Consider the following 17,532-nt stretch of genomic DNA (forward strand, 5'->3'; position numbering starts at 1 on the left):
AAGAAACAAACAAAATAAGAAAACAAAAGTGGATATTAGACTGTGCAGCCTGAAAAGATGCTCTATGATCATAAGGCTTTGGGAATTGATCCCACCCCTTACTGCCAACCTAATGTGTATTCTGAACGGGGTTTTTTTGTTTTGTTTTTCTCTTCCTCTTTCCACCGTCACCCTCTTGTTTTCTTCTTGATCCACAGAGCCACTAGTAATATAAAACTCTTTCCTATGACTGGATGTAACCAGTCAGGTTTCGGTTACTTTTATACTAGTAGTCGACAGGTAAATCTAAGCTGTGAGTTTTGTAATCTTTTGTAATACACTGTACTATATCTGTGTTTGTGGTAATGTGGTATTTCAAATAAAACCTTTTCTGATAAAAAAAAAAAAAAAAAAAAAAGTCATGCAGCCCAAGGAGAGGTAAACCATATCCTAGCCTTGGCAGAAAAGCATGTGCCATGCATATTGGCAATCTTCATTCCAGGGGTAAAGAATTGGCAGGCGGACTTCTCGCCAGCAGTTGTTTCCAGGAAAATGGTCTCTTCATCCTTGCATCTTCCTGGCTATATGCCAAAGATGTTGGATCCCGGACGTAGATCTGTTTGTGTCAAGAACAAGGGATAAACTTGTATACGGAACAGATGCGTTGGTGATTCTGTAGATCAGTTATCACTGATTTATGCATTCCCTCCTATTCCGCTGCTACCCCGACTTCTTCGCAGGATCAAGCAAGAAAAGAAGTCGGTAGTCCTTGTGGCCCAGAAGATCTTGGTATGCAGAGATCTTAAAAATGGCGGTAGGGGCCTCATGGCCCCTACCACCATGTCCATGTCCAGACCTGCTATCGCGGGGATCAGTGTTCCATCCTACCTTACAAACGTAAAATTTTTCTGAAGAATCGTGGGCTTTCAGTCTGTGATATCTACCTTGATGCAAGGAAGCCAGCTTCCAGGGTCATAGAGTCTGGAAGGCATATGTTTCCTGGTGTGAATCCAGGGGTTGGCATCCTAGAAAGTATGTTGTAGGTAGAATCCTCGCCTTTCAGCAAATGGGGGTTAAAGATGAAGCTGGCCTTGAGTACTATCAAAGGCCAGGTCTCGGCCTTATCAGTATTGTTTCAATGACCACTTCACATTCTCTGCTCTGCAGCTTTATACAGGGGTTAACACGACTTAATCAATCGGTTAGTTCATCCCTGAGCTCTTGGGACTTGAATTTAGTTCTGTTGGCATTACAGAAGAAGCCTTTTGAGCCGATATGACATATTCCCCTTGGTCCTTTTGACAAGGAAGCTAATTTTTCTGGTGGCCATATCTTCTGCAAGAAGGGTATCAATATTGGCTACCCTTTCTTGTAAAGAGCCATATTTAATCATTCACAAGAATAGATTAGTATTGCGTCCTCATCCTGGTTATTTGCTGAAAGTGGTCTCAGGTTTTCATCTAAACCAGGATATTGTTCTACCTTTAATTTTTTTCCATAACCCTGTTCTACGGAAGAAAAGTCACTACATTCTCTGGATGTAGCGAGAGCAGTCAAAATCTATTTGGATAAACAAAAAATTTAGCACTGTGAAGTGATTACACTACGGAACCAGAAACTGCATTCTATGTAGGTATAAACAACCTGTGTTTAAAAAGACAGAGAAACGTTTTGAACTTATTGCAAGATGAGTGTAAACAACATCAAAAACATGGTGCAGTGATTAGTGCAATATAACAATAACAATGCCTAATTAATATGGCAACAGTGGGGTCACATAACATGAATCCTGTGTGGACAAACTATTATCAGTTCGTCAATATATACAGTTCATCAGTCTAAGCAAAAGTCTCCTTATATGGCCAGTCTTTTCTTTTCACCCAGGACAATATGGACACCAACAACAGCAATCTATTTGTCTATAGCAATCTCTGCAGGACTCTATGAATATAAGGTAGGTACTCTTACCAGAGCTGTTGGACCCGCATGCCCTACGACAGTGGGTCAAAAGAGCTTGTAATCCTGGAAGGGTGTATCCCAGCTTCCAGTGGGCTGAATCTTAATGTAGAATCCTCCTATGGGTGTCCTTAGTCTCGGATGGAGACACATCAGGCCAAAACTTGCCGACCAATGCTGTACTCACTTTTGAAAGTGGTGATATCCAGAGGGCTCAATGCATTCAAGTTTCAAAAAGAGGGTCTCGTAGAGGTGGCATATAACAGGAAAAAGAAAAAAAAGCTCCGGATGGTGTAGGTAAAAAAAAGGGTTGGTTTTATAAAAAATATACATATTGTACAAAAATAAAAAGTGATCACAATAACAAATTGTATGAAGAAAAAAGCAATATAGGGTGCAAGTAATGCTTCCCGACGTGTTTCGACACAAGCGGTCATCAACAGGGGCAGGAACGCATTGGGCCCTCTGGATATCACCACTTTCAAAAGTGAGTACAGCATTGGTCGGCAAGTTTTGGCCTTGCGTGTCTCCATCCAAGACTAAGGACATTACGATTCAGCCCACTGGCAGCTGGGATACACCCTTCCGGCATTACAAGCTCTTTTGACCCACTGTCATAGGGCATGCGGGTCCAACAGCTCTGGTAAGAGTACCTACTTTATATTCATAGAGTGCTGCAGAGATTGCTACAGACAAATAGATTGCTGTTGTTGGTGTCCATATTGTCCTGGGTGATATGAGAAGACTGGCCATATAAGGAGACTTTTGCCTAGACTGATGAACTGTATATACTGACGAACTGATAATAGTTTGTCCACACAGGATTTATGTTATGTGACCCCACTGTTGCCATATTAATTAGGCATTGTTATTGTTATATTGCACTAATAACTGCACCATGTTTTTGATGTTGTTTACACTCATCTTGCAGTTCAAAACGTTTCTCTGTCTTTTTAAACACAGGTTGTTTATACCTACTTAGAAATCACTTTCTGGTTCCGTAGTGTTCACTTCACAGCGCTACATTTTTTTGTTTATACATGTATTTTAACTTTGTTTGAATGTTAGCAGCTAGTTTTGTTTAAGAGCAGTGTTTTGCCTCTCCTTCCCCCCAAAATCTATTTGGAGGCATCTGCTCAGATTCGGAAAACGGATGCTTTGTTTGTGTTGCATGAAGGTCCTAGGAAAGGACAGGCAGCGTCGAAATCTACTATTGCTAAGTGGATTTGGCAAGTAATTATTCAAGCTTATGGTTTGAGGAGGAAAGTTCCACGTTTTCAAATCAAAGTGCACTCTACCAGGGTTGTTAGTGCTTCACGGGCAGTGCATCACCAAGCCTCCATGGCTCAAATCTGCAAGGCCACAACTTGGTCTTCAGTCCATACATTCACCAGATTCTATCAGGTGGATGTAAGAAAACATGAGGATGTCGCCTTTGGGCGCAGTTTGCTGCAGGCAGCAGTATCGGTCCCCAGGTCTGATTGCACCCTACTTTTGCTTGTGTCTCCCTCCCCTCGGATAGCATTGCGCTGGGGCATTTTATACAGTAATTACTGTGGCTGTGTCCCGTGATGTACAATAAAGAAAATAGGATTTTTAAGATGGCTTACCTATAAAATCCTTTTTCTTGGAGTACTCCCAGTAAGGGGAGGGGTTATATAGGGAGCTAAACTTCCTGTCTAGGGTGTGCCAGTGTCCATCACCTAAAGCCTATAGGAGAGCACAGCCAAACCACACGTGTGAAAGGAATCAGATGGAGAAACACTGCAGCAAGGACCCAGCTGGCGAGTGTAAACATTGACTCTGATGGCTAGTGTTTTTCTCTCCTCCTGGGCATCCATTGGACACACACGGTCATTTTAGCGGGATAGAGGGAATGGTCAATACCATCTGACATCGCTGCCATTGTGGCCACCTGCAAGTTTAAAGGCCTAGGCTGGGCTATAGCCACCTGCCTTTAAAACTTGCCATCTGGAAAGCAGAATCTACGGTTACGATGGTCGGGCACTCTGTGTTTGCACATTGTAGTGTTTTTTACATTTCCAAGCGACTTTCAGTTTCTATATGGTTAATTGACTGGTTTCCATATCAGTATGCTAGTTTCTGTGGACTTAATACATTGAGACATTGTAGCGCAGCTTTTTCCAATTTCATCACCTAAAGGTGCCTATATAATCCAAGAAAAAGGATTTTACAGGTAAGCTGCTACAAAAATCCTATTTTACCAGCCCCTTTCTTTTCTGAATGAACACTATGAGTGATCGATACCGATCACTCGGTTTATTGATAACTAACGTATAGCAAACTGTTTACTATGCTTCAGTTTGTGAATGAACAGGAGGCTGCTCAGAACAGAGCACTTCCCATTCATTCACTGTCCAGTGCACTGAGGCTGCAGAGAAAGGGATTGGAGAAATCTGTCCTCTGTCCCCTTTTCTGTCTCAAAAGTGTGATATCAGGGAGCCTGTATGTACCCCTGATATTTCACCAAAGTCCCCCAACAGGGCTGCTAAAAAAAAGTGACGAAAAAATATTGTAAAAAAATAAACTGTTGACACCGTCCACTGCCCCGCTGACCTAAAGTTCAGCTCGCAGAGAAAAGCTTACAACCTATGTGTATCCCTGGATCCCAGTATAGTAAACCATCTGTTCAAATAATGCGCCCAACATGACGTGTACCCACATACAAATTGGGGTCATACTATTCCCAAGGGTAAATTTTAAAGCCTAAGCTTAAATTTACTTATTTTAAGCATAAGGGACTTGGACTTACTCTCAATGAAGTTTCTTGGTGGCTGCTTAGTTGATATCTTCAGTCCTTTGCTACAAATATTTCTCATTACCCAGTGGTTATCTTCCCGTGTTTGGGGGGGGGGGATTATTGAAGACACTGAACCTGTCATAGGCACTCGTCAAATAGTTTCATAGTTAGTAAGGTTGAATAAAGACACCAGTCCATCCAGTTCAACCTGATTGAGTGTCTACAATTGCTCCTGTACATTGCACACTCACATCGGTCCCTACCCTCAAAGAGCCCACAATCCAAGGTCCCCATTCATATACTAGGGCCAATTTTGGACAGAAGCCAATTAACCTACCTGCATGTCTTTGGATTGTGGGAGGAAACCGGAGTACCCGGAGGAAACCCACGCAGGCACAGGGAGAACATGCAAACTCCAGGCGTTGTGGTTGAGATTTGAACCAGCGACGCTTCTTACTGCTAGGTGAGAGTGCTAACCACTACACCACTGTGCCGCCCCAAATGTGCCAACTATATCCGCCCTTTCCACCCTCCTCTTCCATTTATAGAAACTGTACAATAGGTTCCAGCAATGAAAAGCTATCTATGAATAGAGGATGGTTGGATGAATGTAAATCCACTTCTTTCATTCATAGAGCACTTTTCATTGTTGGAAGCAATAGTCTGTGAATGGAGGAAGGCGGAAAGAGCGGGCATAGTTGCCACTCTTGAATGCCTATGATAGGTCCAGCAGCTTGTAATAATCCCCACAGCGCTGGAAGGGGGTGGGGGGTACAGAGGACTTCAGACTTCAAAAAGCAGCCATCAGCACAAGGGACACTTCCCATTGAATGTTAGTACTGTACTTTTGTGCTGATTAAAAAAAAAAACACTAAATATAGGCTTTAATTGCACAGACTCTAGTCCTTCAGCATTCTCAGCAGCACGTACAACTCCATTAATTTTGTTCAGCTCTTCTTGCAAGGTTTCCGCAGCCTGCGGAGAAACTATTTCTCTGCTTAGTTTAGTATCGTCTGCAAATACTGAGATTGAGCTTTTTATCCCATCCTCCAGATCATTTATGAATAAATTAAATAGGATTGGTCTCAGGACAGAACCCTGAGGGACCCCACTTTCCATGTCAGACAATTCGGAGTACTCCCCATTTATCACTACCCTGTGAACTCTACCTTGTAGCCAGTTTTCAATCCAGGTACTCGCTCTTTGGTCCATGTTGACAGACCTTAGCTTGTATAGTAAAAGTTTGTGGGGAACTGTATCAAACGCCTTTTGCAAAATCCAGATACACTGCGTCTACTGGCCTTCCTTCATCTAGATGTCAGCTCACCTCCTCAGAAGGTTAATAGATTTGCTTGGCAAGAACAATTTTTAATTCATGCTGATTACTGCTAATGATACCTTTTTTTATTATCCCTTCCAAGAGCTTGCATACTATTGATGTTAGGCTAACTGGTCTCTAGTTCCCAGGGATATATCTTGGTCCTTTTTTAAAGATTGGTACTACATTGGCTTTTCTCCAGTCAGCTGGTGCCATACCAGTCAGTAGACTGTTCATAATCCCTCACATTCACCTGTATATCATTTTTGATATACAGGCATACCCCTCCCCCTTTTTTATCCTCCTTGTCCCCTCGATATAGGAAATACCCTTGAATGGTTGCCAGCCAATCATGAGAGCTATTGAACCAGGTCTCTGAAATTCCCACAAAATCAAATTTCTCATACAGTAGCAGCTCTAGTTCTCCCATCTTGTCTGGCAGACTCCTTGCATTAGTGAACATGCCTCATAGTTTTGTCCAGATGCACACGGGGTGAGATCTTGCGTGGAGCCCCAGATCGAGGGAGATTATCAGTGGTCTTGTATGTCTTCCATTTTCTAATTATTGCTCCCACAGTTGATTTCTTCACACCAAGCTGCTTTTCTATTGCAGATTCAGTCTTCCCAGCCTGGTGCAGGTCTACAATTTTGTTTCTGGTGTCCTTCGACAGCTCTTTGGTCTTCACCATAGTGGAGTTTGGAGTGTGACTGTTTTGAGGTTGTGGACAGGTGTCTTTTATACTGATAAGTTCAAACAGGTGCCATTAATAAAGGTAATGAATGGAGGACAGAGGAGCCTCTTAAAGAAGAAGATACGGGTCAGTGAGAGCCAGAAATCTTGCTTGTTTATAGGTGACCAAATAATTATGTTCCACCATAATTTGCAAATAAATTCTTTCAAAAATCATACAATGCGATTGTCTGGATTTGTTTCCACATTTCGTCTCTCATAGTTAAGGTATACCGATGATGACAATTACAGGCCTCTCTCTCATCTTTTTAAGTGGGAGAACTTGCACAATTGGTGGCTGACTAAATAATTTTTTTTCCCCCACTGTATACTGCTGAGACTTCCATATTGAAGCTCCTTTACAAAAATGTTTGACTTTTTTTCTACACCAGCTCCTAAGCCACTGGTTTACTGCCCTAATCTCCCTCTGACTTTCTGATGTGGCTCCAGGTACCGGTAGTATTTCTGAATTTTTTTTTTTTTTTTTTATAACACCACATCTTCCTTTGACTTTTTCATTGTTGCCACTGTGCACCCTGGTAATCTGTTAAACAGATCCGTGATGTGCCCAACCCGAGCACCTGGTAGACAACATACAGTTCGGCGCTTCAGGTCCTTGTGACAGGTTGCCCTCCTGTCCTTCTGAGAATTGAGTCCCCTACCACCAAAGTCTTCCTTTCCTTACCCTTGGCATCCCCCCACACTCACTGGAGGAGTTCTTCCCCTGGCAGCTAGCGGCATCACTTTGCTCCAGCAGTGCTGGTCCCTGGCTGGTTTCACCCAATGCCACACAACAGGGCGTACTTATTGGGATGTTCCAGCTAAGGATCAGCCTCCCTGACTCTTTCCCCTCTACCCTTCTTGACTCTCCCAACTACTCCACTCTGGTGCCTGCACAACTTTGTCTCCACCTGCCTCTGTTCTGGCCCCTACCAGCTACGTTCCCAGCTCTCCTTGAAGATGGAGATTCTTTTCAGTGCTGACAGTTGCTTCCCTACATTCAGAATCTGGGCTTCCAGGTAAACAATGTGCTTACATTTTGCACAGCAGTATTTGCCCTTGATCAGATGATTAAGGAACGCATACATGCCGCAAGATGTACACCGAATTGCATCTCCAACCCTGCTGGTCATCGCACCTACTAATTTAACAGAGATTGGGGATTATGCTCTGTCCAGTGACGTGAACAACCTCGGATTATACACACAGATTAAACAAATCATCCTACATAAATTTTACATGTATATCTGCTGTCTTTAACTTTCGACACTCTGGAAAGTGTACATCGTGTTAGAAATGTTTTTCCTGTTTTCAGCAGTGGGAGGGGAGTCTGGGCATACACTGTGTGAAAGTTACTCACCCCCCCCCCCCCCCCCCTCCACGTAGTAAGAGGAACGAAGATACTTGCAGAACTGTGCTGTGACAAGACCGACTCTCTGCTTATCTCTCTAAGGCTGCATTCATACTACAGCATTTTGAAACGCGTACAGATTTGCTGCGAATCTGCCCACAATTTGACAGCCCCATTGTGAATGACAAATCGTCAAACTCGCATTTGAATGACACCTCATCACGGTGCAGGTCTGCAGCAATCCACACACATGCAGCACTGGAAGCATGTGTCCCAAAAGAAGCTCCTGGACTTTTTTTGGGCAGGGTGCTTCCTGCGATGCAGATTGGCGTGATTGCAGCACATTTTATAGGTGATTCAAATGAATGACATCTCAAATACAAGTTTTGCGATTTGTCATTCACACAATGGCGCTGTCAAATTGCAGGCAGATTGGCAGCAAATCTGCCAGCGATTCAAAACTCTGTCGTATGAATGCAGCCTCAGTTATTTCCAGCTGCTTTTATCTTCTGTGTTGGGGAACTTTTTAGAAGTTATGCTGATAACAGAGGAACTGAGCAGCAGTAAGACACTGGATTCAGAGCTTTGGAGAGAGATAAGTAAATATATATATATATATGGTCAGATTTCATGAATGAGGTTTACAGCCACTTTGAGGTAATAAAATAATTTTTAGACTTTTGTACCACTTTAAATACAGGAACTGTCAAGATTTTTTCTTGGCAGACAGCAGCCAAAATGCATTTGTAGTTTTGTCTCTAAATCTGTTTTGTGCAGCAATGTTTGCAGTCCACTTATTTTAGCTTTGTTTTGTTTTTTTTGTTTTTTTTAGCCAGCGACTGGGTTAATTGACTATGACCAATTAGAGGTGACCGCTCGTCTCTTCCGACCAAAACTCATCATTGCTGGGACCAGTGCATATGCACGACTGATAGATTATGCCAGGATTAGAAAGGTAGGTGGTATATCTTCTATTAACATGTTCTATTCTAGTGTGTTTTTTTTCTAATATGCTCATGTTTTCTTGTTAAAATTTGCTAATGACATTATTCCAGCTTGCTCCACCAGGATTCTTGGTTGTAATCCTTTTGTTCTTGTGCAATGTTTTAGTTCCTGCTTATTGATATGGGTTTCCATGCATTGTGTGACCTTTTCAATATATCTATTCTGTTAACAATAGTGTGGTTTTCTTTAGTCAAGATTATAATATCCAGAAACCTAAAACTGAAAATACAAATATATCATTTACATCAATATGGGACTGACCAAGTGTTGCAAGATTCACAAATAACAACATACATTATAGAGTGTGTGTGTGTGTGTGCATGTATGTGTGTATGTATACATATATACACACACACACACACACACACACACACATACTTTTTTTCGGCTGCCTCTCAGGCCGATAGCCAATATCGGGTGCTAATATCCTGTACATTTAAAAATCTATTTTACACTGTCCTTTTTAAAATGTAAACATCCCTTGTGACCGTAATAAGCAGTGACAGGTACTCTTATGGAGGGATTAGGGGTCTATAAGACCCCAAGCACCTCCTCTGCGCTTGAAAGTATTCAAAACGTCAAGATCAGATTATTTGAATACTTTCTATCTCAGGGCTCGACAAAACCCAGGCGCCAGGTCGCCATGGCGACCAGAAATTGCACCCTGGCGCTTAGGCTGCCACCAGCCCACTCACTATAACTCCCGATGCCCCACAGATGCAGTGCATTAACATTGACCGCCGTCGTCCTCCCTTCTCCACACTCAGCGCTGCGCTTGATGCTTGCCGGAGCCGCTGAGTGTGTGAAATTGACAAGTAACTGAGAGAGGAGGATCTGTCAGATTTGAGCTTGATGTCTGGGGGGAGTTGGACCCAGCAGCTATCAAACACCATTCAATGGGATCTGGGCGGGCCGCTACGTGTATGTGGCCCCACCCCTTTTCTTAAGCAGCCCAATCATTGGTCAGTGTTTGATAGCTGCTGGGTCCCACCCACCCCGACATTCAGCTCCATTCTGACAGCTCTTCTCTCCGCTCTATTACTTGTGAGTTTCACACAGTTACCGAGTGCTCAGTGTGAAATAGGGGTGCGCCGAATGGGTTTTTTGGTGCCGAAAGCGATACCGAAAATGAAAAATACACTAGGCCGGAAACCGAAACCGATACCGAAACAGCACCGATACCGAAAATGACTGTTTTTAAAAAATATTTTCATACATCAGATGGTCAGAGACTGGGGACATATTACAGGAGATGGTCAGAGACTGCGGGCATGGTACAGGAGATGGTCAGAGACTGCGGGCATGGTACAGGAGATGGTCAGAGACTGCGGGCATGGTACAGGAGCTGGTCAGAGACTGCGGGCATGGTACAGGAGCTGGTCAGAGACTGCGGGCATGGTACAGGAGATGGTCAGAGACTGCAGGCATGGTACAGGAGATGGTCAGAGACTGCAGGCATGGTACAGGAGATGGTCAGAGACTGCAGGCATGGTACAGGAGATGGTCAGAGACTGCAGACATGGTACAGGAGATGGTCAGAGACTGCAGACATGGTACAGGAGATGGTCAGAGACTGCAGACATGGTACAGGAGCTGGTCAGGGACTGCAGACATGGTACAGGAGCTGGTCAGAGACTGCAGACATGGTACAGGAGATGGTCAGACTGCAGACATGGTACAGGAGATGGTCAGAGACTGCAGACATGGTACAGGAGATGGTCAGAGACTGCAGACATGGTACAGGAGATGGTCAGAGACTGCAGACATGGTACAGGAGATGGTCAGAGACTGCAGACATGGTACAGGAGCTGGTCAGAGACTGCAGACATGGTACAGGAGCTGGTCAGAGACTGCAGACATGGTACAGGAGCTGGTCAGAGACTGCAGACATGGTACAGGAGCTGGTCAGAGACTGCAGACATGGTACAGGAGCTGGTCAGAGACTGCAGGCATGGTACAGGAGCTGGTCAGAGACTGCAGGCATGGTACAGGAGCTGGTCAGAGACTGCAGGCATGGTACAGGAGCTGGTCAGAGACTGCAGGCATGCTACATGAGCTGGTCAGAGATTGCGGACATGCTACAGGAGATCAATGCAGCCTCACTGTGCCAGCAGCCTACCAGTGCCCGCCATGTAGCCTGCCTGTGCCTCACCAGTGCATATAAACATACACATATAAAAACGCGTGCACACACACACACACACATATAACACATACATGCGCACATACACACTTAACATACATACATATAAACATGCACACACAACATACATACATATAAACATGCACACACAACATACATACATATAAACATGCACACACAACATACATACATATAAACATGCACATACATACATACATATAAACATGCACATACCTATATATGTATATGTATATGTATGTGCATGCATGCATACATACATACAACACACAGGCATACAAACATATATAGACAGTCTTTTTTTTAAATTGGCAGCTGCAGCTCTTCATTAATCTCCATGCTGGGTACTGCACTCTAGGGGGAGGCAGAGAGCACAGCACACACTGCTAGACGCCTCTGCTTTGGTTTCACTTTCACAGTGAATATCGTGCCCAGCTCCTGCACAGTCGATTTACACATCGGCTGAGGAGACATATGCAGCCACCGCTGTGGAGAGGGGGACTTTAGAGCGAGACCCCACAGGCTGACTGCAGCATAGGTGAGGAGGGAGGGGAGCAGGAGAGCTAAAGATAGGACACCCCCCCCATGATGGGCGGCACCGGGGGCAGGGCCAAGCCCCGCCCCATTTTCGGCACCAGTATCGGCGGAAATTCTCTTTCGGCTTTTTGCCGAAAGGACCATTTTCGGCCGATATGTTTCGGCGGCCGAAATTTCGGTGCATCCCTAGTGTGAAACCTGCCACCGCCAATCAGTGCCAGCTACCAGTGCCATCTGCCAATGACAACCAATGCCACCTGCCAGTGCCATCTGCCAGTGACAACCAATGCCACCTGCCAGTGGCAACCAGTGCCATCTGTCAGTCCCAAACCAGTGCCACCTGCCAGTGCCATCTGCCAGTTCCAATCCAGTGCCACCTGCCTAAGCCAACCAGTGGCACCTGCCAGAGCCAACCATTTCCATCTGTTGCCAGCCTTACTCTTTCTAGTCGGCCCATAACCCTGATGTAACAGCGTTTAATTAACTCACAGCTCCATTGTGAGTTAGGGTTAGGGGGTGAAAATTACTGGCCTTACCCCGGGTGCTGACAATCCATACCACGCAAAAAAAAACTGTCTCCTAACTTTTTAAGCTGGCTCCTAGATTCAAAGCAAATTTGTCAAGCACAGTTCCTATCTTTTAAAATTGGCGCCTTTAAGATGGCAGTAATCCAGAAGTGATGTCATAACATCACTTCCGGGTCACTAAATCAGAGATGAACAAAGCAAAAGCTTTGTTCGAGCCTTCGGCCAGCCGGCGGACGTGCTGGCTGGTGGCTCAGATCTCCCGATGGGATGGGAGAGCCCGAGCGAGCGGCCGAAGGTGACAGGGAGGGGGCCATGGGATGTCCCCTCTCGCTGCTTGTATTAACAGCTGAGTGGCTGCTGAGCCGCATCTGTTACGAGCTAGCTGACTGACCGCTCTAAGGAGTGGTACCGAGGTGATGGCATATAAGTCAACATAAAGGCAGCCTGGCATCTAATAAAAAGCTGGCACAGAGAATATTGCATTGCCAAAAGAAGGGCAAGTCTAATCAGACAAAACTATCTGTAAAAAAAAAAAAAAAAAAAAAAAATTGAGATTACGGAGTGTAAGCACATTGTAACCCAAATGAGGTATCCAAATGCCCATGAAAAACACCAAAGCCTAGAACAAAAAGAACATTTCTCACCGATCCATGCGACTGCACCATCTAGGGATGTAGTGCTAATTAGAGACCAAATTGCGTCCTAAGTACCCCCACCGCCAGAAGAGACTCCAGAAACATCCGCTGCCCGCAGTTCACGCGGGGACGCGAACACCCGTTGCATGTAGGTATGTGACGTCACAAAGCAGCGTGGTTGTTGGCATGCATCACCAGAGTGACCAAAACCACACCTTGGCTCCTCCCCCAGATGGCTTCACAGATGTACAGTGACAAGTCACAAGGAGAAGCACAAGGGACAACCCACATCATCTCCTTGTACAGCCAAACACAGGTCAAGTGAGGAAATGCATCTAAAAGGCGGGTACTCCCTGCCTCGACCAATTGAGAACTGCTTTATGGAAAAAAAAAGAACATTGGTAATAAAACATATTGGTGCACTTAACATTTTGCAACACCATAAATGTTACAACTTTTTGCTTACCGCATTTTCATTCCATTTGGACATTTTAAAGAGTTACTAAACTTAGTATTATGAAAATAGTTCATCCACACACACACACAGTGCCCACAGCTTATAAATCTTTTTTACATTAAAATATTGCCACTGTATACCACGGTCAGTGATAAACTTCAAAGTTTCTCCAGTGCTGAGAGTTCAGGTAGGAGGAGATTTCCACTACAGCCTGTATACACGCCCACAACTATGCAATATAGGTTCATACAGGTAATTGTTACCAGCGTAGGTTACAGGAAAGGAGAGAAATTGTGACTTTAAATGAGGCCCACCATATCAAATAAAAATTGAATAAGTACACATGTATATATAAATGAGTTTATTATCTAAAATTCATACCAAACTCTTAAATAGGCATTGTATTTATTAAATTGGTAGTTACATGACTTAAATTATATATTAAATTATACTGCTCATAGCATGAAATACAAGTAATGCGTTGACATGATCGATAAACAATACGATGGATACAGCAAAAATACATACATAATAGAACCAGATATATCTTGGTATCTAATGGCACTCAACGCGTTTCATGCCGTTACAGCCACTCATCGGGAATGTAGTGCGACAATATAGTGTAAAGAAATATCAATAATTATTGGTGCCCGCTAAAAAGGGAGAAAGGTTATTTACCCCAAAAAAGCGACAGGTCAGTGACTTACAACTCTGCCCCAAGGCCCAACCTCTGCACAGCCTCTGCACTTGTGGGGATTTCAGGTAGGGTGTCTCCTCTGGGGTTGAGGCGGGAAAACCCACAAAGGAAAGCAGCCAAAGGAAGGCCAGATGGCCACAGCACAGTCCAATTGTGATATGTGTGCACTTATCATGTATGGTATCCTACAAGGAATGTATAAGAAAAAAGTAAATAAAGGAATGGTAGTGTTTGAGTACAAAAGGTCATTTAAGTGTTCCCTCGAAGGGACTACATATAAGGTGGTGGTAGGTGTGAATGTGCCCTCCGTGGGAACACTTGATGACCTTTCACATTCACACACTACCATTCCTTTATTTACTTTTTTCTTATACATTCCTTGTAGGACACCATGCACAATAATTGCACACATATCACTCTTGGACTGTGCTGTGGCCATCCGGCCTTCCTTTGGCTGCATTCCTTGGTCCTTGGAGGGTTTTCCCGCCTCAACCCCGGAGGAGACACCCTACCTGAGATCCCCACAAGTTCACGGGCAGAGTTGTAAGTCACTGACCTGTTGCCATTTTTTGGGGAAAATAGGCTTTCTCCCCTTTTTAGAGGGCACTAATTATTATTGATAATTCTTTACAGTATACTGTACGCCATGAAAGTGCCGAGTGCTATTCGATACCCAAATATATATCTGGTTCCGTTATGTATATATTTTTTTGTATCCATCTTATTGTTTATCATCTCAACTCATTACTTAAATTACACTGCTCATAGCATGAAATACAAGTGTAAGTCATGTGACTACCATTATTTAAAGTACCAATTTTTCGCCTTTCCTGTAACCTATATCTGGGATGGAGGCCTGCCATTTGGCTGTGCCAGGTCACGCCCTTTTCAATTGTGTTACCAGTATAGTAGAAACAGTTATGTTTATCAGAACAGTGCTTCTGACTTCTTTTTTTTTTTTTTTTTATGCAGTGCTTGCACACCCTGTATTCTTGCTCAGAAATGTATTCCCTTTAGCCTTTTAAATGCATGCATGTTGTAGAATTCTACGTGTTTGTAGATTTGCTGTCAGGATTCGAGTCGCGGCAGAAATCTGCGCATGCATGGGTTTACCGTGCATACGCGAAGACACCAGAGATTCGGACCCGGATCCTGTCATGTCTGGCAGGAACACCCCTGTATGTGCACAGATGGGCCTCGAGTCTCCTCAGGGTCCCGAAGGCTAAGCAGAGCCTTCAGAACAGGTGGTTTATTTTTGATGGGGAGAATTGACAGTAAAGAGAATTGAAGTTACCCATTAAATATGTTGGCTGCATTCACTTTCTCCTTTTTTTTTTTTTTTTTTTTACTTCATTTGTTGCTTTGGGATTTGGCCAGTAACACACTTCCTACTTAGACTATCACCTTTCTGGATATTGGAGCAACAGAGACAACTGTGTATAGTGTTAGTAGTTAGTGGTAGTGTTAGATTTGGAGTGACTTGACTAATTAATAAATAAAAGCTGAACCCCAGCTCACACGTTATAAGCTGTTACAGCAACAGTTTATTTTCATTTTGGAATAAAAGTTTTAGATAAATAAAAGCTCATAATTGTAAGCTATAGTTATATAATGGATATGGGCTGAAAGTGGACACTCAGGTTTAATTTGAAGGTATGTAATTCCAAATCAGAGGGTTTAGGAAATACAGCTCTCAATAGCCAACGGCTTTTTTCAAGGGACCAAAAGGAATTGGATAATTGAATCAAAAGCTATTTCATGGCCAGGTGTGGGCTACTCCTTCATTATTTCTTCATCAATTAAGCAGGTAAAAGGTCTGGAGTTGATTCCAAGTGTGGTATTTGGAATATATTGCTGCGAACCTACATCATGCGTTCAAAGGAGCTGTCCATGTCAGTGAAACAGGCCATTGTAAGGCTTAAACAAAAATCCATCAGAGAGATAGCAGCAACATTTAGAAGTGGCCAACTCAACGGTTTGGTACATTCCGAGGAAAGAAAAATGCACTGGGGAGCTCAGCAACATAAAAAGGCCTGGACAGCCACGAAAGAAAACAGTGGTGGATGATCGCAGGATCTTCTCTGTGGCAAAGAAAAACCCATTCACAACATCCAGACAAGTGAGAGCAAATACAGGATCCCACCACAAGGTGCAAACCATTCATAAGCCTGAAGAAAAGAATAGCCTGATTAGACTTTGCCAAAAAAGCCAGTCCAGTTCTGGAAAAGCATTCTTTGAACAGATGAAACTAAGATTAATCTATACCAGAATGATGGGAAGAAAAAAGTGTGGAGAAGGTTTGGCACAGTTTGTGATCCAAAGCACACAATGTCATCTGTAAAACATGGTGGGGGCAGTGTGATGACATGGGAATGCATGGCTTCCAGTGGCACTGGGTCATTGGTGTTTATTGATGTGACAGAAGACAGAAGCAACCAGATGAATTCTGCAGTGTTTAGAAATATACTGTCAGCCCAGATTCAGCCACATGCAGCAAAGCTGATTGGATGGCGTTTCACAGTACAGATGGACAATGATCCAAAACACACTGCAAAAACAACCCAGGAGCTTTTGGAGAAAAAGTGGACTGTTCTGCAATGGCTAAGTCAATCACCTGATCTCAACCCAATTGAGCATACATTTGACTTGCTGAAGGCAAAACTGAAGGCAAAAAGACCCGCAGACAGAACTGAAGACCGCTGCAGTTAAAGCTTGGCAAACCATTAGAAAGGAGGAAACCCAGTCTTTGGTGATATTCATGGGTTCCAGACTTCGGGCAGTCATTGCCAGTAAAAGATTCCCAACAAAACATTAAAAATTACCATTTTATTTATGTTTATAATAATTTGGAATAAATATAATTGTATGAAAATTGTGCCCATGTCCAAATATATATATATATAAAATGTGTATGTGTGTGTATATATATATATATATATATATATATATATATATGTGTATGTGTGTATATATATATATATATGTGTGTGTGTGTGTATATATATATATATATATATATATATATATATATATATATATGTTTGTGTGTGTATATAATGTGTGTGTGTGTGTTATGTATGTATATGTTTCAATGCACAATAAAACAAGAACAATGTAAGATATTTTGTTACCTGTAGCAGAAGTGTAGGGGGATGTTTCAGGTTTTTTAGAGACTGTCACAAATGTTCTATGTGTGCACCCTTAGTCACAAGACGCACATCAAGTCGCTAATCCATTTCCACCCAAACGCGAGTTAAGATATCTGAATCAAGTGCAGTGATAGTGGCTGTAATATGCTGTTTTGGCTCCACTAGCTTAACAGGAAGGGGAGGGGCGAATACCTTATCTTTTACGTACCCTCACAGGAAAAAGTTACAAGTCTGGGCTTTCTGGGTGGCCATTGGGTCAGTGGCATTTT

The 17,532-nt window shown here is 43.2% G+C and overlaps 1 protein-coding gene across 1 annotated transcript in view; it reads left to right on the top strand.

Moving 5' to 3' along the window:
- The window catches only part of SHMT2 (serine hydroxymethyltransferase 2), a 171,629-nt gene that overhangs the window by 104,976 nt on the left and 49,121 nt on the right, over window positions 1-17,532 (top strand). The window contains exon 6 of the mRNA XM_077483572.1: window positions 8,928-9,050. Within this exon, the coding sequence (XP_077339698.1) occupies window positions 8,928-9,050 (123 nt within the window). The remainder of the gene's footprint in view (window positions 1-8,927; window positions 9,051-17,532) is intronic.

The sequence above is a fragment of the Lithobates pipiens genome, unplaced genomic scaffold, assembly GCF_037356315.1.
Source record: "Lithobates pipiens isolate NorthernLeopardFrog02 unplaced genomic scaffold, aLitPip1_a1.2 Scaffold_16, whole genome shotgun sequence".
Taxonomy (NCBI): Eukaryota; Metazoa; Chordata; class Amphibia; order Anura; family Ranidae; genus Lithobates; species Lithobates pipiens.